This window comes from Ictalurus furcatus, chromosome 3, assembly GCF_023375685.1.
Source record: "Ictalurus furcatus strain D&B chromosome 3, Billie_1.0, whole genome shotgun sequence".
Lineage (NCBI taxonomy): Eukaryota > Metazoa > Chordata > Actinopteri > Siluriformes > Ictaluridae > Ictalurus > Ictalurus furcatus.
The window spans coordinates 29,564,358-29,592,226 of record NC_071257.1 but is presented as its reverse complement, the minus strand read 5'-3'; the positions used below and the strand labels follow the sequence as shown (position 1 = coordinate 29,592,226).

Here is a 27,869-nt window from a genome sequence, read left to right as displayed (position 1 = left end):
AATATTTTAATGTTGAAAACAGTTTAATAAATAACATAAATCATTAACATTTATTAAAGCTAATTTTCCCCAGAACTGATGATGATAATCATTGTGCTAAGTGCTTTTATATGGGGAAAAAGCTAACCTTTACACAGTAAATACACACTTAGGAATCAAATGTAATTCAGCCTTTACATCCATCATGTCAATCACAAGCTTCTGTTATTATCCAAGAGATAGAAATTATAACTAAACTGTACAAATTCTGTAGCGTCAGTAGTAGATTATGGTCAGATTAACACTTTCCATACAAAATACATTCGTCAAATGAGATTTTGATCGACGAGCACAGGACGTTGTTTTAACTTTACCCTGGGATTAAGTTACATCTTTTGCAAATTCAGTTGGTTTTGGGAACAGCATGTTTTTCCATTTAACCGTGGACATCTCATTTTCAAACAAAGCTTTCCGCTAGATAAAAATGGAAAGTCTCTTTAGGCATACCCCTAGCCTAAAAAAAGTACTATGCAAGAGTAGCACCGTGTTACATTATAGTGTAGTGTTTTGCACAGTCTGCATGCACAGGCTTTCAGCACTCACATCATGGGCAGGTGGACTCACGCAAGCTTGAGTGAACCTTTTAGATGGACTCATGAGGTTAAGTTCAAAATCATGCTGTTAAATCAGTCGGGGAGTGAACCAGAACACACAGGACATGTTGCGTCTTTTTTTCAAGATTTCTACAATTTCACTACAATTTTCATCTTGTAAAAATGACCAAACCTTCATCAGTTTGATTAGGACTCATGTTGACAGTTTCATTCACAACCCTGCATGTGATTTACATTACAGTTTCAAATAGGAAAAATCGTTTTGTTTTTTTTAAAAACATTTTGAAGTGAGAATAGTCCATCCTGTGTGATCTGGTTTAGCAATCTGTAAATACACGTACACGATAGTACTTTAACAAGCAGCAAAAAACCTGACCAGCAAGGATCATCTGTGTCACTAGAAGGTGACAGTAAAAATGACACACATTACAACACAAGCAAACCCATGTTTCTATCAGATTCAAAATGGTGCATTCTCCATTAAAAAAAAAAAAAGAATTAAACAGTATGTACAGTGTTGACTTATTGCACACATTGATTCTAGACATATTAACAACTTTTAGACTTTCTCCACACACACACACACACACACACACGCACACACAATCTTTCACTATTGTATCTTTTAATCCTCAGTTTTGGATGAGTGTTTTTTTAATAAATAAATAAGCTTGAATTATTGTCACATTTATACATGGACTCTCTCTCTCTCTCTCTCTCTCACACACACACACACACACACACAGTCTTTTAGGGCAACATTCCCACAGTGGCTTATGAAACTGAAGGTCTAATGTGGCTTAAATAGCACCTTCTCTGAATTCATCACAAAAGATTTTAGTTTGTATCCTAAAGTACCACAGCCAGACTTTCCATACTGTACATGTTTGTTTTTCTATAACACTTCACCTTTCTCTATTTTCCTCTTTCACACACACACACACACACACACACACACACACCCAAACACCCCATCTCTTACATCCTCACCGCACATTAGCACTAATAGTTTAACCATAGTGGTTATTGGCACAGCCACAGTGCCAAGGTTGTGCTTTAGTGCTCTACAGGGCACTCTAACTACGTCTGTGCTTCTGGAAGTGGCAAACCCGGTTCGCATGTTATTGTGGGCGGAGCCAGACCCTTTGCTCCTCGACACATCAGTCCGTTGGTTGACCTGCCAGCTGCTGCATCTCCCCCATTAAGATTCCTGTATGGGCGGAGGGGTGGGGTTCGGCGAGGAGGCGGGGCTCCACGCAGGCACACCGATGGAAAGCTAAAGCCCACCAGGCAACAGCCTGGACAGGAAATGATGTCATCTTGTTCGGGAGGAGGTGCCAGACGGCTGGGAGCACGATGACCGCGGTAGCCACTGAGCCGCACCCAAGGCACCCGGCCAACTCCCAGCATGCTGTTGTTATTGTCCAGGCGGGGCAGGGGCGAAAGGGATGGAGGGCCATTTGAAATGGGTACTGTCCAGCCATTAGTCTGAGGGCTGAAGGAAGAGGAGAATGAATAAGAACCATGAAGGAGAGGCTTTGCTGTTGATCTCAGGGCACCTTCTGCTGCATCAGGAGAGCTATTGCAGTCCATGGGTTCAACCCGACAGAGTCCCTCCACCTCTGCTTCATTTTCCTCCTCCTCATCTTCTTCCTCTTCTTCCACACGCTCCAAAGATACCATGTCTAGATCCAGCACCATGCCAGGGTCCTGCCCAGCATCATATGAGCCAGCCATCTCTTTTGCTGTCTCTTCTTTTTCTCCATTCTTCTCCTCCACACTTTCAGTTTCAGGCTCATGGAATGAGGTCAAAGGTCGACCCAGATCAGGAGTGCAGGGTAAGGACTGGCATCGGCGAGGGGGGCCTCGAAGCGTCGAGGCTCCACGCAGTGGTGGAGAAGAGGAAGGCTCAGGGGGCGGGGGCAAAGTGAAGGTCAGGGAGATAAGTGACTTGCTGGGTGTGTCAAAGAGCTTGATGTGGCCGCCGTTCAGGTCATGGCGTAAGGAGAAGGGGTTGAGGCGCACCGGTGTGCCCACACACGGACTCGAGGCTGCCGGCAACAGGGCCGACTGACTCCTCGCCAGGCGCTGGGTGCCCAACTGGCACGGTGAACTCCGCCTCCTGTACGGGCTCTCATCAGCAGCAATGGGTTCTGAGGAAATCAAAAAGCACTGGTATGACACGGAGGAATAAAATATACACAACTATCTACTGCTCACAGATTAAAGTGATAATATGTGATAAATGAAACACTTCGGAACGTGCTCTTATAGGAAAACCATCAACTTCAGGTTGCATCACACCACATTCTTGACTTTTTCTTATAACAGCACATCCCATCTTTTTTGCACTACTTAGAAAATGCCATGTCATACTTCTTATCCTCTTAAAGTTATATTTAATGTTTTGGAACATCCACAAAACAAGTTGGTTCCAGTCGCCCCATCATCATCCTCTCTTTTCTCCCCTCTCCTACAGTTAATAAGACAAAAAAACACATCTTGTCAACTGGAAAGTGGAATGTACCTGAAAACTTGTCCATAGTGAAAACTTACTGAAAAATCACTGACATTGGAGACTCCTTCCATAAATGTTGAATTAAGGTCTACCTACAAAAAGCTTCACCGTATCAATGAATATCAATTATTCTTCGTTAAATAACACATTTTAAATCTATTTATAACCTATAAACCTGTGATTTGCCTTGCAACTAGAACAACTGTACTGTCAATACCTTCTGAACAATCACATCTGAGAATTCAGCAGTGCAGTGGTATGAATTAAAATATACTCATATCAATTACATTTATTTTTTCTAGATAGCTTGAGCATGTGACTTTCATTTTTTGATCAATTTCCAACTAGTACAAAGTGCTTACATTACATGTACGGCATTTGGAAGACACCCCTTATCCAGAGCGACTTACAATTACACAACTGAGCAGTTGAAGGATAAGGGCCTTACACAAGGGCCCAGCATTGGCAGCTTGGCGGTGCTGGATTTGAACTCACAACCTTCCGATCAGAAGTCCTAGAATGTGCAGAATGTCCTAACCACTGAGCTACGACTAGTACAAAGTACTTGTATTTAACTTAACCTGTGAACAGTGTTTTTTTTAGAAGAAGAAGCCTTTATAAGTCATACATTTACATTATAGAACAATGAAATACTTTCTTTGCATAACCCAGCTTGTTAGGAAGTTGGGGTCAGAGCGCAGGATCAGCCATGATAGGGCAACCCTGGAGCAGAGAGGGTTAGGGGCCTTGCTCAAGGGCCCAATAGTGGCAGTTTGCAGTGCTGAGACTTTAACCCCCAACCTTCTGATCAGTAACCCAGAGCCTTAACTGTTAAGCTACCACTGCCCCATATTGCACCTTATAATAGTAAAAAAACAAAACTATTTATTGTAATGCACTTCCATTTAAAAAAGAAAGTTAAATTATCTACAATATGACAGATGTGCATTGTGGTGAACATGAATCCATCTGCTTTAACAGATTTCTGCAACAGTCTGTTATCCTTAACCTCTTTTCACGGTAGCCAAAAAATGGCATTTTTGTCTGTTTTGGGGGTACCGGTGTTCAGCATTGATTTGTTTTGTGATATCACACACCACAGTAGTGGTTAATGGCTCATATGAAAGTAGACACTTAAGACTTTAAGAATTAGCAGTTATTTCAAGTATTTCTTCTTTTACCTAGCCTACCTGGGGCAATATATTCAGATTTTTTTTTTTAATCATTAAAAAAATTGTTTACTTTTAGCACAAATGTTATATCTTCACAGCAAATGTTGATATCAACCCCATTCCTGGTCTCAAAGATGTCCCACGTACTTGTCCATGAACACCCAAGATATGACAATGTTATCTCTAACCAGTAAAATTGTGTGTAAGGTTATCCAAACACAGGTAAAAACCTCTCCAAAATGGCACCAAACCTCTCCAAATGGCATAAAACCTCTCTTAACGGCACAAAGCTTATAAAAATGGCACAAAGCCTTTAAAAATGCCAGACTTCTAGAAATAGCAAATTTTTTTTTTTTTTTTAAAAGGCACAAAATAACCTCTCCAAAAGGCACCAAACCTCTCCAAATGGCACAAAATGAAAACAAATGTCAGTAGCATGAACTCTGTTACACAATGTGTAATTTCACACACACACAAAAAGTCTGAAACATACTTATAAAATATAATGTTTATTAAAAATAGTGCCAGAGCCCTAGGTGAAGGAGCACTTGCTCTCCTAATGGCTCAAATGATAGACACATGAGTGACCCCTTTCCTCTGACTTCTCTGGGGGGTAGATAGAGCTGTCAGTTTTGCAGTGGAAACCTCCATGTGGTAGAAGGCCTCAGAAGAAGTGTGAGGAGGATCAGGAGCCTTTTTCTTCTTCTCTGTAACAATAAATAATCATGAATACAAAGTACAATAAGTACCCAAAATCACCCATAGTAAATAATAAAATGACTTTTATATTTATATAATAATAATAATAATTCTACATATTATGTATAATATATATTCTATATAACCCATGCTGGTGCATTTGCCGTTGTTGCCGTGTTGCATGTAGAAAACAAAAATGCCGTGTTAAATGGCGTACTTGCATAGTGCGTTTATCCAAAGCGCTTTACACTGTGTCCCATTCACACACACACACTCACACTCACCCTCACACAGACCAATGGTAGCAGAGCTGCCACGCAAGGCGCTAATTTGCCAACGGTAGTAACTTGGGGTTCAGTGTCTTGCCCAAGGACACTCCAGTATGTGGAGTCATGTGGGCCGGAAATCGAAACACCAACCCTACGATTAGTGGACAACCCACTCTACCACCTGAGCCACAGCCGGCCCATATTGCATATAGAAAACATACACTGCCGTGTTGCATGTGGAAATATTTCTGCAGTGTTGCATGTGGAAATATTTCTGCCGTGTTGCATGCAATACTCAAGAATTTCATACTGCATGTAAAAAAATACATTTCCATACTACATGCAAAATGAATAAAAAAAAAAGAAAGCAACATAATTTACGTACCTGCCAAGGACCGTGCCCACTCCATGCTGGAATACTCCACAACTCAATCCACACCGTCTTCCTCCAAAAAAAACAAAGAGCCACTCCGAAATAACTCCTCGAGGATCTGTGACGCATTCAGGCTTTTTCGGGAGCACGCTGCGGCTATAAGACGCCGATAAATCGCACGCTGAGCAAAAACCAGTAGAAAACTAGCGATCAGAAAAAACAGCCAAACATGCAAAAACTTGCTGTATAAAGTTTTGCAGGAAGACCGCTAGAGCGGAAAAGCCATTTACTGATAGTTTCTCTGCACGGCCCTGTAGCGCTTTGCTGATTGGCCTGTACCCGCTGACACATCTCAAGACCAATGGATGCGTGCGTAAAATGTTTAATTGTGCTGATTACGCTTTTGATTTTCTCAGCCTCTGAGTGGTCAATCATGTCGAGTTTGGGCTTGTTTGAAAGCTAAAAGTATCTACAATTGGTCCATGTGGGTGTCAGTCAAGTTAGACTGCCCTATTAAAATTTAGGAGGCGGGTTGCTCAGCATAGCCAAAGCAGATTAACTTTTTTAGAATGTGTCTCATTTCAGTTTATGGCTAATTACTAAATTCAAGAAGAGTGGGATATCAAAACACTTAATGCATTTTGAAGAGGATATTTGTGACTAAATATGGAACTTTGCGTTTGTTTTCTTCAATAAAGCTGACGGACTTTATACCGATGGAAATTTGCATGATTTATAAAACCGCGAACGAACTGGATTTTCGTCTATGTAGGTAATACAAGGTGGTAAACATTTATACAAGTCCGATCTTTGGTTTAAATGTTGTAATTTTATTGTGGCAGTTGTATACGGTGTCTTACTATCAAAAAAGCTTTAGTCGTGCTCTCCGATTTACTTCTGTCTCAATGTTTTCATGGGGAGGTGTGAATTGTTTGCCCAGCAGGGGGATCAAACTCCGCCCCTTTCCCATCCCCCTGCTCACCAGCAGTTAAGCACACAGTCATGAAACTTCACACACAAAAAGCCACCAGTGTCCTGACTAATCTTATACCAGAACTGCGGCGATAAAATAATTCATTTGTTTATACTAATTGAAAATGTCCGATAAGTCGTTTTCCATTCCAACGCCATTTCTTTCTTTCTTTTTTTTTTTTTAAAAAAACCTTTGTAGTGTTGTGTTTGGATTTAAAATCCCATTATTAGCAGTGTACCTCAAGTGTAACAATACTAACATTTCTCAATTTCTCTAATTAACTTTTTCAAAAATAATATTTTAAATAACCACTTAAAAAAAAAAATTCCGGCATATATGTAGAGGTCATTTTGAATAACAATGTGATATAAGATATAAAAAATGAACATAAGCATAACCCTTGTAACTTTGCAATTTCATTTTTTCTTCATTTCTTCATTTTTTCTTTACAGTACATGTCTTGTAATGATTCTTGTGATGATTTTAAGCTTGTTTGAAAAACATTTGACCAATTGTGTCTCAATTGTGTCATTAATTTAGCAGTATGCTTGCTCTTCCAGAAAACAAAAGCTTTTCTTACCTAGAGTAACTGGTGTCTCAGTCTTCTCCCTCTCCCACTCCATCCTCTCCAAGGTCACAACAATGTCAGAGAATGAAGGACGCCTCTCTGCACACATCTACCAGAAGAGGGCAGAAACGTACACTTTAACATGGAAGACAAATCTGAATGCAGCATCTTCTATCAAGAAACAATAACATGTTCTTATGTGCAAATTAGGAAATCTTTACAAATTAAAAACGTACTTTACAGGTTTAGAACTTGAATGCATTTAAATATGAACAAACTTATACTTTTATAGTCTGCTCCAAAACTATTGGAACAGCAAGGCCGATTCATCTGTTTGTGCTGTACACCAAAGGCTTTTATTTCCTGGTATTTACATCTAGATGTGTTAAACAACATAAAACATAAAACCTTTTGTATCAGAACACCCAACTGTTAGGTGAGCAAAAGTATAGGAACAGATTTGTTTTGAAGAAATATATTCATCTTCAGATATTCATCTTTTGATCACAAACCCAAATGGTCACAAACAAATAAATTGGCCTTGCTGTACCAATAGTTTCGGAGGGGGCTGTAAGGTTCATTTAGTTAGTCATTTAGATTACAAGACTCCATAAGCTCAACATGGGATATTAAAATATGCCAATGTGGAATTTCTTTTGTCTTCGTATATGTATGAATTTTGGACAATTACTCAAGCAGTGAAATTCGTTCTGACAGCCATAGTACAAATACACTTATATGAGGACTGTATACTGTATGTGTGTGTAGCTGTGTGTGTGTCAGTGTCTGTACATGTCCCTTACATTGCAGCAGTTAACAGCCAGACTGAGGAATGCAGGTGGACAGTCTCCAACCATTTGCTCAAAGGTTTCCACATCCAGCCCAAAGTCCTACACATGGATAGAAGCTGTGATGAATCTGACCATCAAATATTAAACACATCTTGGTTTAAAATACGAGAACAATCATTCAAACAAGGAAATTGTGGCTCATGTTTATGAAATGTTTTACATTGTGAACCTTGAGAGATCTGCAAAAGACTGTTGTGCCTGAACAGGATGCGAATTTGATTTGCATGATAGTCCACAGAAGGAAGTCATGAAAAATTCACCACTACTGCTGTAGTTAATAGAGGATCCTTTTACATGGATATCAATAACATATGAAAAATTCATATGGGATGCAGTGCATATGTGCAGTTTATGGCACTTCTGACAGTCTGAAAGTACAGGGTGTTTATAGTGGTAATTTTCTGAGCGGTACCTCTGTTCGAGGGAGGACGTCTGGGTCGGCCTCGATCCGAGCAATGATCTCACACAGAATGATGCCATATGCAAAAACATCCACCTGTTTGGAGAACACAACGGAGCATTATTGTCTATTTTAAAATGCTACATTGGCAAAAGAAACCATTTTCTTTTTCCTACAATGTTGTCAATCAGTCAAGACACACATGCTGATGACATTTGATTTTTGATTTTTTTTTTAAATTCAGTTCCTCTATACGAACATGATTCATATCCTATGTTATAAGTAAAGAAAAAAAATACAACAGTTTATAGGAAAAGGGTTATAGGAACATAATCAAATATGGGGTGTTGTGATGATCAATAATCCAATATTAACCCGATTAAGAAACTACCGTGTACACAGCGATTATTGACAAATCGAATTAAGACATGTGGAGTATTCCTGTTTTAGTGCCATTATCGACGTGCATTACAGACATGTACACACCTTAATCAGAATACTGTCTTACTCAGAATAAGGTCAATAATTAGATTATTGCTGTCTATGTAAACGTAGTCACTGTTACCATGTCAGAGTTGATTATTATTATTATTATTTACATGTCCCAGGGTGTTCTATTCCTCTGATACCACAGCATATACAGTACACTGTGTCATATTTTATTATCAGTTTATAATTACATTAAATGTTGTGGAAAGTTCACAAAACTGTTATAGCTGCTATAACAGAAGTCAACTAGTCTCTTTTTTTCTCTCTTTTGAAGTTAATACAACCAAAAATTCCTCTGTCCTGTAGACTATCCTGTGGTGGAAAAATTTACTGACTATTACAAAGCGCCGCCACTGGAGACCCCTTCCATAAATGTTAAATAAATGTCGCCTTATGCAAAGCTCCATCATATTAAAAATTATGAGTTTTCTTTGTTAAATAACATAATAACTTTTAATCTGTTTATTATTTGTCTTAGATTATGTGGAGCGTCCGCCATACAAATTTCTGTGAATGAGCGTTTACTATTAAAATGCTAACATATTAGAATGAGCTTTCAAGAATAAAACAGCCCTTTCATATTGCAAATGGTGGTGGTGGTGGTTGCTCCTGCTTATGCTTACAGCCTTATCTGCTATTTTGAAAAGAAAACAGGATTATATTGCAGGATTATATTATATTAGTGCTGGGTAAAACAAACTGCTCGAGTTACTGACCTGGTAAGCCAGTATGAGGATGGGTGTATTGATAGAGACTTCAAAGTACTTCTGTAAAACACTTTAGATAGGGGGCCAAATGATATAAATGTAAATGTAAATGTAAATACCTTCTCATCGTAAAGCTCTCCTCTCAGTACTTCCGGAGCCATCCAGTAGGGGGAGCCAACCACGGCCAAAGGCTGCTTATCCACTCCATCACTGCAAGACATTGGCAGGTTTTACATGAAATGTTGAAGAATATATTAACCCCCTAATCTCCCAGGTCTAGACTTACAGTATCATAACTATTTACCTTTCTTATTTCACGGAATAATTTATAGTAGGTACTAGATAATATGAAACATAAACCAGTGGCCATATTCACAAAGAATCTCAAGCCTAAAAGTAGCTCCGAACTGGCCAATTTAAGAGAAACTGTTTTTTTAAAATGGGCGTGTTAACCCTAAAATTAAGACTTTTTTTTTACTATAACAGTAATTCACAAAGCATTTTAGTACTAAAACACTAGGCCCTACAACACTTAATGGTAGTGCTGAAGTCACTAATGCCAAGTCGTGCCATGCCATTCTACCATTCTGCTGTTGGTGAATAATGGCACAACCCAGTTCATGAGTTTAACGTATTCAATAAGAACAAGATTTAATAAGGTATCATGTTGACTGTCGGAATATTTTAATGAATGTGCAGTTTCTATCTATCTATCGATTAAGTAATACCGTACAAGATCAGAATGTACACAACTCTCTGCTACCACATGAAAACTGCAGCATTAAAAAAATAAACAAATGTATATTCAAATGAAAGTTGTTGATTTCATACTATACTAATCAAAACTCTATACTGACATTGTAAATATATTTTCTTTTAGATGTTAACAAACTACAAAACACTAAATGGATGCACTACAGAGTAGTGTGCTAAATACAGACTGTGTAAAATGATACTAATGTACATTAAAATATAAATCCTGTAATTAATACACATGTACAGCCTACATTAAGTTTGCAGAAAATATACGCTAACTATTCACTTTATTAGGAACACGTGCACAACTGCACGGTTATCTAATCAGCCAATCACGTGGCAACAGCACAATGCGATAAATCATGCAGATACAGGTCAAGAGCTTCAGTTAATATTTACATCAAACATCAGAATGAAGAAAAATTGTGATATCTGTGACTCTGATCATAGCAAGGATGCTGGTACCAGAAGGGCTAGGTTTAGTATTTCATAAACTGCTGATGTCCTGGGAATTATACACACAGAATGATCTCTAGAGCTTACACAGAATGGTGTGACAGTTCTGTGGGGGGGAATGTCTTGTTAATGAGAAAGATCAGAGAAATGGTCTGAGCTGAGAGGAAGTCTATAATAACTCAAATAAGCACTCTTTACAAGTGTGGTGAGTAGAAAAGCATCTCAGAACTCACAACACATCAAACCATGAGGTGGACGGGCTACACCAGCAGAAGACCACATCAGGGTCCACTCCTGGCAACTAAGAACAAGAATCCGAGGCTATCATGGGCACAGACTCACCCAAACTGGACAGGTATTCCTAATAAAGTGGACAGCGAGTGTATTTTATATTTGAGCACAGATGGTTTTCATGTATGAAATCAGTTCAAATTTTTTTATGCGACAGTGCATTGGGATTATATTTATGAAACAAGCAATAGCAACCCCGACCTTACTGTTAGTTTTAGAAATTCCTTAGTAAAGTTTCCTCTCAGCAGGTTTGTGGATAAGTTATAAGGAGAAACCTCTAGTTAGGAACTCTTAGTGGAAAGATTCAAATCTTTGTGAATGGGCCCCTGATGTTTTAGGAGTTAACACGGAATTTTTAAAAGTAAAAAAAAAAAGAATGAAAAAAGCTTTAACAAGACCGTGGCTGCTACAGACTCAACGTAATAACTCTAGATCACCCTAGTAAAATAATATTTCTGCTCAGATTAAATAAGGGAAAGTCATTTGGATATCCTGTCAAAAACAAGAAACAGTAGGCAAATAATATCAGCCTTCTAGTCTCCAACCACACTGTGTGCATGTTTACTGCCAGGATTGAAGGTGATATATCTGATTAAGACATGATATACAGTATACTGAAGGAACACTGATTAAACTGGGCATGATGCCATGTGCAGTGCATTACTGTTTAATGCAGTCACATCACAGCTGATATAACAAGAAAGAAAGTGCATCACACCGGCATTTGTAGCGCACTTACATACTATGAAAACTTGCAAGCTTGCTAATAATGAAGTGCACGCTATAAATGTCCTGAACTCCTGGACATTCAAACCCACAGTCATTATCAGATTCAGGAATCTTTGGAATAATGCTTACATGCAAAAAAACATCATCGCTACATCAGCAAAATATAGTGAAATTAATTATTTTATAATTAATACACTACAGGACAAAAGTTTGTAGACACTTGACTGAAATGTTTCTCATGATCTTAAAAAGCTTTTGATCTGAAGGTGTGTGATTAAATGTGTGAAATCGGTGTTGTAGACAAAAATATAATCCTTCCGACGTATTCATTTCTTTCGTTAGAAAACTAACATTTCATTTGCAAAAATTTTTTTTTTAAAACGGACGACTCGGAGCGAAATATTCCGAAAAGCAGCCGATAAAAGTCCAGCGTAGGTGTGAACTCCTTTAATACTGTTTAAAAAGCATCTCGTGAAATTCCTCAAGAGATCGGTTAAGAAAATGCCAAGAATACATTTCTGGAAATTCTAGGAAAAAAGGGCGTCTACTTTGAAGATGATAAAATATTAAATTATTTTGATTTATTTTGTTTTTTTGTTTTTATCACAACATAATTCCCATAGTTCCATTTCTGTTATTCCAGAGTTTTGATGACTTTATTATTATTCTAAAATGTGGGGAAAATAATTAAAATAAAGAATGAGTGTTCCTAAACTTTTGAGCAGTAGTGTACATGCAAATGATTCAGATCAGGGCTGAAAGACCAATGCAGAATACAATAATTAACAGACTACAAATCCCCCTCGAGTGTAAGACATGCATGCTTAAAATTTTGTCTGCTTAGCATAAAAATCACTATAAATTAAGATGCCACTTCATTATATTGGTTGTATTAATGTAAAAGGCTGTGTGTAGGCAACTATTTCTGCTGTGCATGTTTGCAATTGTGCTTTTGTATAATAATAACGTGATCATTATTTCAGTATAATTTCCCTTAATGCTTGAATTTATATATTTTAAATATAAGCAGACATCAACATTAGATTAATACAAAAAAAACATACATTGCTTTACTGTGTATTAAGTCATACCACATACACAATAATGTCTAAAATAACAATTATAAATATTCATCGAAATTAATGTTCCTTCACATTTTGCTTTACATGCATAAATCTGTGCACTGAAATAAGACTTGGAATTGGGATTTAGTCACTTTTTTAAGCATTTTTTAAATGTTACGTATAAGTATATTTTACTAATGTATATTTAAATGTATATGTAAATAAAAAACACTGACCTGTAATCAGGGATTTTCTCCGCCAGACCAAAGTCTCCAACCACAGCCGTGAAAACACCGTTCTCACAGCGAACTAAGCAGTTCTGCAACATACAACAGAGAGAGGAGTTTGTTTCTGCTCAATATACAAAGAATTAAAACTAGAATGAAGGAGTCTCCAGTGTCAGTGCTTTGTAACAGTTAGAGGTTTTCCACCACAGGAAAGTCTTCAGGACAGAGAGCGCTGCATTTAGGGGTTTCTCAGTAACAAGCTGTATTATCTTATTAACTTCAAGTGAAACTGAGGGAACGACTGTTTATAGCTGCTATGATGTAAGCGATAACACTAACTTGTTTCACAGATAAAAAGTATTCTGTAATCAATAAAAATGTCATTTTTCTGCCAAATTGCTGTGGTATAAGATGAGTAAAGCATTTCAGGATGTGCTATTATTGGAAAACAGTAACTGTTACAAGTTTTTGATTATTTTCCTATAAAAGCACACTCTATGTGTTTTATTACGTACTAAGTAAACTCAGGTTATATTATGTGTCTGTGTGTGTGTGTGTGTGTATACCTTGGAAGTGAGGTCTCGGTGAAAAATCCCCTTGCTGTGAAGGTACTGTAGTCCACGTGCAATGTCCAGAGACAGTCCTATCCTCACAGCCCAGGATAAGTATATATCACTGTCCAGCAGCTGCTCCAGATTACCCCCATTGATGTACTATAACCATATATAACCATATATAACCATACAAACCAGACGACAATTTCTTATTTTTAATAGTATATCCTGTAGTAATATTATGGAGCTTCCATGTAATATAAAAATCAAAGTCTCACCTCAGTTAGAGCATGAAGCTGTCCTTCATGGACACACACGCCGACAAACCTGTTAAAAAAAAACATTTTCAAACGGTCAGCAGAGGACAACCAAGACTAATCAAACATAACTGAGGAGAAAATAGCGTTAGTGTGTTTTGTGTGTGTGTGTGTGTGTTAGACCTGAGGATGTTGGGATGGCAGAGGCGATTCATTAGCTGCACTTCTCTAAGCATGTTGGCTTTGTTGCTGGCCAGCGTGTTCATCTTCAGAGCCATCACCTGCCCTGTGATCCTGTGCTGGACCTGAGACACAAAGAGGAGCTTTCTGGAATTAGCAAGCATCACTTGAAAACTCTGGGTTCTTCATATTTACAAGTGTAGCAGTATAATACATGGCACTTTGAACCTTTGTGTAATTACAAATCAAGTCAAAACAAGGAAATTCTTCAGTCGTGATCACATTCACATACATGTTTTTTTGTTTTTTTTACTAATCAATCAGTAATTTAAAAAGTTATCAAAACAGAAACTGATTCAAGATATCTCTGTTGTTTAGGGCAGTGGTTTTCAAAGTGGGGGCCGCCAGGGGGCGCCCAGGGGGCCTCAACAATTTGATGTGAAAAATAAATAAATGTATGTTTTCTCTTTCTCACTCTCAGACACACACACACACACACACACACACACAATCAATTCCTAATGTAATGTAATGTAAAGATGTAAGATGTAATTATTAATTTTTAAAAAGGGGGGATATATTCAGAAGTCTGTATTTTTAATGTGTTTTAAAGACATCTTGCAAAAGGGGGGCCTCGGTCAAATTTTAATGCCATTTGGGGGGCCTTGCCCTGGAAAAGTTTGGGAGCCACTGGTTTAGGGGAATTGTATAGGTTTAGTTAAATATTGATTAAAAAACAGCAAAAGACATGTCAAACTGCAGTTCAATTAACAGCCATAGACAAGCTACAAATTACAGGCTTCTGTAGGCTACACTGCTAAAGCAAAAAAAAATTAAAATCAGTGCAATAAATGTGCAAAACAATATGAGCGGTAATCAAATTTAAGGATGCACCAATACTTAAAACACACACATGTAGACGAGCTGGTGGCTCAGCTGAAACGGTTCATTCTGAAACTGAGAGCATGCAGCAAGGAAGCTCACCAACAGAGTTCTTCTTATTACAGTGAACAAACTTCTTTGTCTTCTTCCTTGTCTGCGAGCAGTCTATGCAACCCCTAGCACATTACTTTGTGTAACAAGACACAAGATACACAGAACAGTGTTTTTCACTGTACCCCTGCCATGCACATTTTGGTGTTTTCACTTTCTCCAGTGAACTGATTCAACTTGTCACCAAAATCTGCCAGAGCCATATCACCCTGCAGCTCTCGCCTGGTTTCCCACTGAACCTAAGCAGCGTTGAGCCTGGCCAGTACCTGGATGGGAGACCTCCTGGGGAAATAAAAGGTTGCTGCTGGAAGTGGTATAAATGAGGTTGTCATATTATGGTGCATGGAATGGTCTGTGTGGGTCCCAGTATAGTGCCAGGGACACTGTACTGTAAAAACAGCATGGTCGGATGAGACATTAAACTGAGGTCCTAACTCTATGAGGTCATTAAAAAAATCCCAGAACACTTCTTGTAAATGAGTAGGGGTATAACCCCTATAACTCTGGTGTCCTTGCAACATTCCCCCATTGGCCCCTATCTATTATTGCCCCCTAATAATCCCCATCCCTGATTTGGCTACATCACTCTCCTCTCCTCTCCACTAATAGCTGGTGTGTGGTGGGCGTTCTGGGGCACTATGGCTACCGTCACATCATCCAGATCGATGCTACACACTGGTGGTAATACGCATACATTGTAAAGCGCTTTGAGTGCCCAGAAAAGCGCTCTATATATATATATATATATATATATATATATATATATATATATATATATATATATATATATATATATATATTGGGTACTCACTACAAGTGTATATTTTGATATTAATGACACTTAATACAGATGTGCTGTTTGGCACAATATCAAATCTCCATAGCTGATATTACATCAGGGTGAAAACTAATGCTGGGCCTGGCATTCAGCCTGTGTGTGATTTACACTCAGCTCCATATTAGGAATAAAATCTGCTTGCTGCAGATTGTGCTACAATATGCTGGCCAGCGTGATGGTGAAAGCACGCAGTAGTATTATGTTTTCTATGGGTTTTTAGATGTTCTGTGATAATCCAGTATGGAAGACAGAAATGAGGGCACTAACTAACAACATAACAATTAAGTTTGAGGATCTTCTGCAATATACAAAAAATAAAACAGGCTGGTGGCAGAACGCCTGATTATAGCCGTTATAATGCAAGTGATAACGGGGCCTAACATGTTCCATGAATGTTCCAAAACATTAACTATAAACTAGAACAGTCACCAATCGGTGATACCCAGTATTGGTATCAAGACACCAAAAGAAATGGTGGATCGGATATGGGAGAAAACATATCAGATATCAGATCCTGTAACAGATTGGAAAAATTGGAACTGTATTAGGAAAAGAAATTTATTTCTGGAACATATAAAGAGACTTAGTGGTTAGCACATTTGCCTCGCATGTCCGGGGTTGAGGGTTCGACTCCCACCTCCCCTCTGTGTGTATGGAGTTTGCATGTTCTCCCCATGCTTCTGGGGTTCCCTCCGGGTACTCCAGTTTCCTCCCCTAGTCCAAAGACGTGCATTGTAGGCTGCTGGCATTTCCAAATTGTCTGTAGTGTGTGAATCTGTGTGTGATTGTGCCCTCTCATGAGTTGGCACCCCGTCTGCATTGTGCCCCGAGTTCCCTGGGATGAATGGATGGATGATTTTTATTCTATTTATACTTTAATATATCTATTATACTTACAGTGGGAGTTATTTTTGAGTTTAAACGTCATTTTTTTTTTTAAAAACATCCAACGAATGTCAAGTGGTTTCAGTATCAGTAAAGAAAGTGATGTTGTGCCACCTTTATTCTAAATGGATATATTTTTTTAAAATTCTGTCATCCTTTAATTATTGTAAAAATTGTAATTGTTGGAAAATGTGTGGTTTAAGAGTAGTGCAAGTAGTCAGAACACGCCGTTATTGGTAAACAATCAAGTCCTCATCATACTACACCATCATTGATTATCTTTCTTTAACAACACACCCCTTGTCCCTTATTCCTTACATATCAGTCTTGTGATGAAAATTGAGGGAAAAGTTTACTCAGGATTGAACTAAGATACAGACCATCCACTTTACACCATGACAAGAAATGCATGTAGTCATCACCAAGTCACCATTCATACACTACATGCTGTGTACCAATAAGACCGACATTACCCTAATCAGAAAGCATGGATTTCGATCTTTGAGACTAAATAACAAAAGGAAATGTTCATACTCCAGAAAAGGGTTGGAGGCCAGTAGAGTATATAAACGAGTCTTTAAACAGGCACTACACAGCACTAAACACAGATTTGCTCTGTAGGGTTCTAGGTTTCTTCTGCAGTTCTATACTGATTCGCATGTTTAAGAGTTATGCATTATAAATGATAAGTAACAGGGACAGTGACAGAGAAAGAGGGGAAGTATTAGTGACTGCTCAGCACTAATAGGCTTTGTGGATTTCCCGTCATCCCACCTGATCTGCCGTCACAATGACATCACACCGAGAATTACACCGTAACCCCACGCGCTCCCTCACGCACACCAAACAACCTACACACATAAACCCTAATGGTCTCCTGCTCTCATTAACCACAAGCCTCAGTCTTTCAAAGGAAACAAAGCTGCTATTTACTGTGAATTCTTCTTTTCATTTTTCAATCTGCAGTTATCTTGTGCAAATGTGTACTATGATGTTTGTCACCAGTAATTTCACACAAACACTTAAAGAACAGAAGTGAGTATTGTGTCTATTAGAGAGATAATACCATACACATCTCAATATGTGATCAGCAATGGAATGAAGGGGGTTACTAAAATGTTGGGCCTAATGATCGCTTTTATACTACAGGTGTGATACACCAAACAGGATATCCCAGTTAATTAATAAGCACACCTCATAGCCTATACATTTAATATTTTAACTGTCAGCTCATTTATGTATAACAATGTCCTATTAAAAGGGCAAACTTGTCAACAGTAAAGGGTTTGTTTTCACTAGTAGTGAAAACTACTGTGATAAACTTTGTATGTTTGCTTTTCAAAGCGAATTCACTGATTAATTCACTGATATATATATATATATATATATATATATATATATATATATATATATATATATATATATATATATATAAGAAATGTCTTATGATGTTATCATGGTATTTTTGTCATATTGCACACCCCTTGTCCAGAGTGTCCTTAATTTTTGGTTTGGTCCCGGGCAAGAATTTCAGTGCATCATTAGCAGCATGTATGAAAGATCTACTCATTAAACAGCTTTTCATGTAAGATATATACTAAATTAAGTCACTTCACAGAAACAAGTCAGTTTTTTAATGGTTCTTCGGGGGACAGGAGTTAAGTAAATGTACATAAACTGCAAAACGTATGCCGTTATCAGATCAAATTATTTTTAATGTACACAAAAGAAGATTATAGGAAATAGTTGTTTTTTTTTTATTTAACTTGTTTCAAAACAATAAATCTACATCCACTTTTTTGTAAAGCTGCTTTGTGATCATGTATATTGTTGCGAGAGCTAAAGAAATAAAATTGAATTGAAAACACTGATGAAGTGGTAAAACACTTAAACAATCAATGTTCATTTAACAGGTTTTGTATCGACCCAATTCCCAAGCACACTGCCGTTTGTGTAGGCAAATCAGATTCATGACACTCAGCATGTCTATGCAAATACAATAAATATATAGGCCTAATAAATCCATTACGCTGAAAGTGCAGCATTAAACAGTGTAGCTCTCAAATGCAAAATGTCCCACCCTGATCACCGCCATCCTCAAGAGCTGTAAAATGTGATTTAACACTCCTTTAAACGCAAAAAGAAAGCATTACAAACTTGATTATTATTCTGATCAATATTACTCCAGCATGATAGTACAGACAAGATGGAAAACCATATAAATTAGTCGTTTCACTGTAGTTCACGCAATCTTACAAATGCAATTCTGATCAATAAATTCGATTGTTCAAATGCTTTCCATTTGGTAATAAATACATGTTGTCAGAGGAAGTGGTCTACAGTGAGCGTACTCTAGGGCACAATTCTAAGATGCTGACATAAAACAAGCTTCACATTAGTGTTTATATAGCATTTATCTATACAGTGATGAAATCCTCTGACTAGAATTTTCTATATAATTTTATACATATAGTTTTGTATCTAAAGCCCAATGAGTCCTGCATCAGGAATGACTCAACGCAGCTCACGTCAAGAGCAAACAAGTCAGACGTCGTATAGTGTTTGCACACCGTTACACAGAAGATTTTCAAACAATGCAAAAGGAAGTGACGGGGAAAAATGTTTGCTCAAGGTTACCAATTCGTAGTGTACAGGAGCTTTATAACGGTCACAAAGAAGCTCTATAGGTGTGTGTTAATTATTTACGAAGAAGGAAGAAGGAGAGGTCATTCACTTTGACCATTCAGGAATGTAAAGCAGTGTGTTTGAATATTGCGATAAGAAAGATTGGGAGATAGTTATGACTAGGCAATGATATTCAAAATTTTGTCTTGGTATTTCTGCAACAGTGCTGCTGAATTCTCGATTCTGATTGGTCAGGATTTGTTGATTATATTTTTATAACAGCAGCAGAATAGTTCTGGCTGCAATGCAAATCACAGATTTATATTATTTTGCTCATTCTACTCTACATGATCACATGTATGGTAGAAACCTATTCACAGTGGCATGTATGGTGGAACCACACCAAATCTAAACCTAATAATAAACCAAAAAATGCGCTAAAGAAAATTCTGTAATTGTTGACATGGTGAAGCTTTCTGTAAGACGTTTAGGTAACGTTTATGGAAGGCTTCTCCATTGTCAGGGCTTTGTGACAGTCAGTAAGTTTTCAGAAAAGAGCAGTTTACTCTTTCTGATTTCTCTGCAACAAGACAAGCTAATTTTTTTAATGTAGTAAGAAAAATCGAGGCTGGTGGAGGAACAACTGTTTATAACTGCTATAACACAAGTAATAACAGAAACATACTTGCTTTATGGACAACCTACAACATTAAATGGTTAAAAAAAATCACTAACTGTATTTCATTAATAAATTTAAATCATTGTTGGCAAACTATTGCGGTGTAAGAGGAATAAAACACTTCAGGGTGTGCTGTTTTTGGAAAATAACCAACTTCTTACCATTCTTATGTCATTTGTTAACAATTATAAATGTCAATTTATTAATGAAAGACATAGTGATGTTTAACCCTTTGTAGTTACATTCAATGGGTCTGAACTTTTGTTCTTGTCTTATAAATCATAAACGAAATACAGGACTTTAGCTTTTCTTATAGAACATTCCGATATTTAAGATAGTATCCAGTTTAAGGTAGTATCCAGAATATTTAAATATGAGAAGAATAATGAATAGTTTCTAATCACAAACGCTGTAAATCTGCATGTGTGGTCCTCAGACACAGTGAAAGCAAAGTCAATTGATAGTGATGGTCAGTTAGTAAAGGGCAGTTTAAAGTAAATATTCTCATTTTGGGGTGGGTGTGGGGAGGAAGGAAACTCACCTTGAAAACTTCAGAGAAGAAACCAGAGCCAATCTTCTCACAGAAGAAATCATCGATTCGTGCCAGGCTGGACACTGCACTCCGCAAAGCCCGGTACGATGAAGGCCGCATGCGGTTCGGCCCATGGAGTCCGTGTAGAGGCGGCTCCCAAATCTCTGCGCTCGTCTCACATTCATCCATGGTGATGGACGCAAATACAGGTTATGATGAGGTCCTGTTGGTCACTCGACCCATGGCCCAGTAAATATAAATAAACCTTTCGTTGAATCGGCGTCTCGGCTTTTTGAGTGATGTCCACACACGTCCGTATTCCAGAAGAGGAAAAAAAACACAGAGCTCACTTTTACTAAACACACTTCAAAGGTTTGTAGACAGGATTTTTAAATCCCAGATTCATTTTCATCATTTTTTTTCATTGGCAGCATCTATCAGGTTTGATGTCATCTCAAGCCTCTGGTCTTGGGTCCTCTAGTGTGTGTGATCACCTTGTGATTGCTTTCCTTTGTAAGCTTGATAGGTATGTGCACTCGTAGGATAGAAAAGACAGTAAGTGTGTAATGATGTTCTCATTGGCTGGTGTTGGTCAAGGCTCCGAGAGAAACACTCCTGACCCTTCTCCTTCGGTCCATGTCACCAATGCAAATACACCAGAGTTGCTGAAATGAGAAATGACAATTAATGTGTAATAAGTATCATATTCTTATCAAAAAGATGACAACCTCTGTGGTACCCCTGCTACCATCATTTGTCTAATAGCCAGACTGAGTGGATTTCCTGCTTAACTGTTTTTTTAATCCACTTGTGATGGGATAAAATTCCCTTGTGGTGGTAGATATAATTTACATTAGTGATAATTCAGTTACAGTTTAAGGCTGGATTCATTTGGGATGGCTGATCCACAATAAAGGAGTTACTGAAGATGATGGATGGATGGATGGGCTGTGTCAAACTGGCATGCTCAGTAGCAGGGGCATTAGCTGGACTGTTAATCATCCTGGGCTGAGCCCAGATTCTTCTCCATGCATTTTTTCCAGCTAGTGGCCTAAGTTTTGTTTTATGGACGCGGAAGTAACTTAACTAATCATGTTTGACATGATCAGAAAAAGTTGGATTTTATCATAAAACTTGCCTCGGGTGTTGTCACTGTTTGTAGGACTATCAGACCTATAAAAGATCAAACTTTTCTAACTAGGCTGGTTTGGTGTCGCTAGCCATTGGGAGGCACAGCTAAGCAATCATTGTCTGCTACAGTGATCTTTCCTTATGCTCTGCTCATATCATGTGCACGTAAACTGGAACTCATACAGACATTTACACACCTTGTTTTCCTGCTCAGTATGAGGGGATTTTATTGTTTCAGTTTCAACCCCTTTACTGGTTAAAAAAATTGGCGTATATCCATTTTCCCTCACACTGACTGTATGAGCTAGCGTTTGGCAGAATTGAGAGACTGTCAGCCAATAAGACACGAGTATTTCCACATATTTTCCTGTAAACCCTGTCTGATTGATCTCGCCTCCATTCACTGAAGATATAAAATTACAACAACACCGTGTTCTTTTAAAGAGTTTCACTTACGTTGTGACAAATCGCTTCAAGTGGATAATTGCTCGGGCTAAAGAAAAAATCTTCAGAGCTACAGCCCGAATACCAGGGCCGGGTTACACCCCTGCCCAGTAGTAGAGAGAAATAATGCAATCAACTGCACATTTTTGCTAATTTGCTGTTCAACCAAAACCAACCTTTAATAATAGTAATTAGTATTAAGTATATTAGAAACAAGTCATTTTATGACACAAATTGGCAGAAACTGCTTAAACAGCTGACAGTGAATTTGATTTCATTTCTAATGGGGTGCCAGTAACAAGTAGGCCTATTTCTGACTTTTTTTTATCCAGTAAAATGGGATAAATTCCCTTGTGCTTGTATATATCGAATGTGAGACAGGTTTTTAATCATTTGGAATAGCATTATACAGCAAATTCAATCTGTACACCCCAGCAGTAACCCTATAGGTATTCAAAGGTCTGAATACAGCGAACTGCAGAACTTTACAAATTTGCCAAATTAGTGTCAAACCAAAACACAACGTTAATAATAGGGATTGAGTTTGTTTCTACTAGTAGACCTTTTTACAGCACAAACTGAAAGACACACAGATGAAACCGATGACAAATTTTAACACTACTTCTCAGTCAGGGTTAGTAACTATACAGTAGGCCTATTTCTGCTTTGTTTGTTTGTTTGTTTATTGTTGGGATCGGGATAAAATTTCCTTGTATTAGTACATATAATTTAGCTTAAATATAATAGCATAAATGCATAAATGCTTTGTGCTTGTGTATATAATTTAATTGCAGTTTTATGCTGATTTGTGGTGATTTAAAACACCTTTACACATTAAACCCAATCTGGAAACCCGACAATTAAACCTTTAAATAAATTTGACAAATGCAACAACCTGAACATATCATTGCTTATCGGGGGAAAATAAATAGTAAGTCTGTTTAAATACAGCTGGACAAGATAAATACTTTGTGCTTCTGCACATAATTGAATTACAGTTTGAGTTTGATTTTTTTTTTAATCAATGTCAGTCTGGTTTCAATCTGGCAACCCCAATAACCCTATAGCAAGGTTAAAATGATGTGAACCGCCAATGCATTAGTGATACGTTTGGCACCAAAATAATATCTCAGATATCCGCAGAGTTTGTTTGTAGTAATGTGTGTGAGTGTGTGTGTGAGTGTGTGAGAGAGAGAGAGAGTGGGGCAGCCGCACCATGTTTCATGCTGTGATCATTTAGGGGGATTATTATAGAGAGGGATCCACTGCGGAGATCCATATATCTGCCTGAATTACACAGACTGCTATAGCGCAGATTTAGTCTTAATATTATACTGTTTTATCCATATTTAATACGCAATACCAATTCTATTCATGTCCATGGAGCATTATTTAACGCCAAAATCTTTCTCATCTAGATTGAGGTGATGGTTTAAAGAATTCAACTGTTAGCGATGCGCCGGTTTAATCGTTTTTAAACGGTTTAACCCTGGTTTTAAATACATTAACCGCTGCTTACCTGATTTCCACAATATCTCTTTCTCTCTTCAAACACCTGGGAATACAGGAAGTCGTAATTATCCGATGCTGCGGTCGTTAATCTTTCCACCTTGGTCCCGTTTTTCCGCCTCGGCCCATCTTCGGATCACCGTCGGCTTGTCTCGGCCACGGCCAAATCGCTCACTAATCCTGCGCTCTGATTGGTCAGCATTCGGGGCGCGCCTGTAAAGGGGAGGGACATGTGAACGCCGGGGTGTCGCGCATGCGCAGAGCGAGCAGCAACGAGCTCCTCTTCACTTGAGCGTGAATCCTAAATAAATCCCTAATGCACATGAGTTTGCACTATAATCCATACACCAGTATTTCATCACTACCACGTGGACTTGTATAGGATGTTGGAAGCTATTTAAGTTCTAGGCCAATTCTGTAGGCTAGTTTCCTCATAATTTCAGTCTGTGGTGTTTGGGCAGCACAATATAATAGCTACACAATATAAACGTCCTTTTATTCCCCCTGCAGTGTGTTGTATCTGTGTCATTTATATTGGGATTGAACACGCTGAGGTCACAGCTCCTGCCTCCCTCGTCTCTGTGCTCAGCATTATTCAAATAAACTCCAGAGAAACTGCATCAGTGAACACCTAGTGCCAGGAATAAAGAGTTTCAGTTTCCAAATGAACCTTGAAGACTTTCCCCTGTTATGTCACATAATTCAGGGGTTTTCCAAATGTTTGTAGCCACAATTTGGATTGTATTTGTTTCTTTTTCATTTCTTATATTTTACTGGACATATAAATAACAGAGCAGGGGTTACATCAGTGGCAGCTGGAGGCTAGGGCAAACCCATACATATCTCACATTGGCTCAGCCACTAATCCCATGTGGGACCACTGCAAGCTACCCTGCAGGGGGGTAAGATTCTATCAATTCTGTCCACCACCACCTTCAGGTTGTCCAGTTTGCAGCCTAGGACCCCAGATTTCCTGATTAGCATATTCAGCTTCATTGAATCACCTGCTCCGATTCTGCTCCCCCGACTGATTCCAGAAAAGAATATTGCACTTACAACCACAGACTGGTAGAAGGTCTAAAACAATTTGGTATATACATTGAAGGATCTGAGTTTCCTCAGGAAGTAGTGTGGTCAGTCTGCTCATGCCCTTCTTGTAGACCGCCTAGCTGTTGGTCCTCCAGTCCAGTCTGTTACCCATGTTTTCCTGATTCTTGTTATATTCACCTTAATCGAGCATACTGTGAGGGGAAATTACTCATTTTTACTTTGTAATAAGTTTGTTCCTGTTCTGTTTCATTCTCATGTGAAGATAACGCCTAAGAAGGCCATGTCATGTCACTGAGATCAGTACAGAATGTTTATCTGCTTACAGAGACACAAACAAGTTCTTCTGTTCAAGGTTCATCTAAACATCTTCCAAGATCCTAAAACAAAGCCTGTTTGAACTGCGTCAAACTGCTTCTTATCGGTACACAGAATTATGTCATGCTCTGTGTTTCATATATATAGTAGTGGTTTAGTACAAGGGCTTAAGAGCGCTCTCATTATTCTATCCTGCTTTATTCTATCCTGTATCAACCATCTTTCTGTAATAAACCTTTTTACCTTCAGAGGGCGAGTCTGCAAGTGTTGTCTAATTTCCACAACAATTTGGCGTCCCTGGGTGGGCTGTGCGAGTCTTTTCAGCTTTTCTGGACAACAAGCAAACCGGAGGACGCTCGAAAAGTTTCACCCTGAAGACTGTGTTGACGCAAAGGCAGTTTGTCCTTTATTGTGAGAGCGAAAGACCGATGCAACCTTACCACTGACTGGTAGGAATCATCAAGAATTTAGAATTAGAATTAGAATTTTATGAAGTCATAGTGTATTGCTGTCTGTGTGGAAGGGAGTCAATGATTTAGAATTAGAATTTTATGAAGTCATAGTGTATTGCTGTCTGTGTGGAAGGGAGTCAATGATTTAGAATTAGAATTTTATGATGTCATTGTGTATTGCTGTCTGTATGGAAGGGAGTCAATGATATAAGAAATGCGTGTATTACATAGAGATAAGTATTACATGGAGCGATTTCTTATAAGAAGTTCCAGGAACTTCTCTTCTGCAATGGCAGAGAGATTGGTGTTTCTTAGATCACAGCTTCAAAACTAAGATATATACCGACGTGTATATATATAGAGAGAGAGATAATAACGGTAAAAATATTTGCTAACGGAAAGAGTCAGCTTCGAGCAATAAATAAGTAAAGAGAGTACTTATTAAGAAGCACAAGAGACGCAGTATTTTTGCGGCGGGTTATTATCAAGTGGCATGCCCCATTGACTCATTCCATCATATTAGTGGTCCATGATATATTTGGCAAATTTAAGGCACAAGTAAATTCTACTGAGATAAAAATTAATAAATAAATAAATAAATAAATAAATATATTTTTTTTTTAAAAAAAAGAAGGGAAGAGAAAACTGTAAGTCCTACCAAATTGATGTATGTGGACTCGGCTTCACAGGTAAACTCTTTTACATTCTTAAGGTTTGCTCTATTGAACCTATAGGTTATATGATTAATTGAATGTCGAGAGATTTGGCACACATTTTGAATCTTTTCTGTCTGTGCACGAGAATGCATATTCACTCGATTTTCACTCGAACATGGTTAGCACGTTCACCTCACACCTCCAGGGTCGGGGGTTCGATTCCCACCGTGGCCCTGTGTGCGGAGTTTACATGTTCTCCCCGTGCTGCAGGGGTTTCCTCCAGGTACTCTGGTTTCCTCCCCCAGTCCAAAGACATGCATGGTAGGCTTATTGGCATGTCCAAAGTCACAATGTCACGCAGACACATAATGATTATTCTATCATTGAACACATGCGGTGTGCGATTCGCAACCCTCCACAGACTAGCGAGATGGGGTTTGATTCGCTGAACTCAGTACTCGGGGGATGGGGCTCATGGATATTAACCGTCTGTCTACCAATAGGTGTAATAATTCTTCTTGTCTTGCTCATTTTGCCTTGTATTGTTTCTCTCATTCAGAGCAGTCTCTCATGCTGAAAATAACTAATGACCAAATGCTGATGTTGACAAAGACTGATTACTATCCCTATGATGACCAACCTCACTTGTATCCTAAACCTGACTGGGTATCAGATTCTCTCAGCGACACTGACAATGACGACCCATTGACATCCATTTCACACTTATTGTAAATATTCTTTTGACCATGACGATTCTCAGTTCACCCTAAATGAGCTTGCTTGACTACAGGATACTTTATATCCGCAAAAACAGCCTTAGTGCCTTCATTATGTCTGTATCATGTTGACTTCAGTTGAACCGTGAAAGGATTCTGAATTTCTGATGTACTCACAGCCTTGTAATTTCTCTGTTAATTTTAGTTATCATATTTTGTAATGATAAAATGGGGGAAATGTCAGGGAAATTACTCGTTTTTACTTTGTAATAAGTTTGTTCTTGTTCTGTTTCATTCTCATGTGAAGATAACGCCTAAGAAGGCCATGTCATGTCACTGAGATCAGTACAGAATGTTTATCTGCTTACAGAGACACAAACATGTTCTTCTGTTCAAGGTTCATCTAAACATCTTCCAAGATCCTAAAACAAAGCCTGTTTGAACTGTCTCAAACAGCTTCTTATCGGTACACAGAATTATGTTATGCTCTGTGTTTCATATATATAGTAGTGGTTTAGTGCAAGGGCTTCAGAGCGCTCTCATTATTCTATCCTGCTTTATTCTATCCTGTATTAACTATCTTTCTGTAATAAACCTTTTTACCTTCAGAGGACGAGTCTGCGAGTGTTGTCTAATTTCCACAGCAATTTGGCATCCCTGGCTGGGCTGTGCAAGTCTTTTCAGCTTTTCTGGACAACAAGCAAACCGGCGGACACCCGTGGAAAAGTTTCACCCTGAAGCTTGCGTGTTGACGCAAAGGCGGTTTGTCCTTTATTATGCAGAAAGACCGATGCAGCCTTACCACTGACTGGTAGGAATAATCAAGAATTTAGAATTAGAATTAGAATTTTATGAAGTCATAGTGTATTGCTGTCTGTGTGGAAGGGAGTCACTGATTTAGAATTAGAATTTTATGAA

At 38.3% G+C, this 27,869-nt stretch overlaps 1 protein-coding gene across 3 annotated transcripts; it reads right to left on the bottom strand.

Annotated features, from left to right (window-relative positions):
- On the bottom strand, positions 1 to 27,715 carry tesk1a (testis associated actin remodelling kinase 1a). Of its 3 annotated transcripts, XM_053621942.1 has the most exons (13): positions 27,555 to 27,715; positions 23,773 to 23,975; positions 21,173 to 21,343; positions 20,688 to 20,966; positions 14,130 to 14,251; positions 13,968 to 14,016; positions 13,702 to 13,848; positions 13,145 to 13,227; positions 9,732 to 9,822; positions 8,429 to 8,512; positions 7,969 to 8,055; positions 7,178 to 7,274; positions 1 to 2,746 (listed from the first exon to the last, which is right to left on the bottom strand). In XM_053621942.1, exons 4-13 carry the CDS (start codon positions 20,865 to 20,867, stop codon positions 1,674 to 1,676), a joined length of 2,013 nt encoding a protein of 670 aa, XP_053477917.1. In that variant the 5' UTR covers positions 20,868 to 20,966; positions 21,173 to 21,343; positions 23,773 to 23,975; positions 27,555 to 27,715; the 3' UTR covers positions 1 to 1,673. The 3 variants fall into 3 exon arrangements, with proteins under 3 accessions (XP_053477917.1, XP_053477915.1, XP_053477916.1); XM_053621940.1 differs by having other exon boundaries at positions 20,688 to 21,343; XM_053621941.1 differs by lacking the exon at positions 27,555 to 27,715 and adding an exon at positions 25,371 to 25,932 and having other exon boundaries at positions 20,688 to 21,343.
- Positions 27,716 to 27,869: the final 154 nt, after the last annotated feature.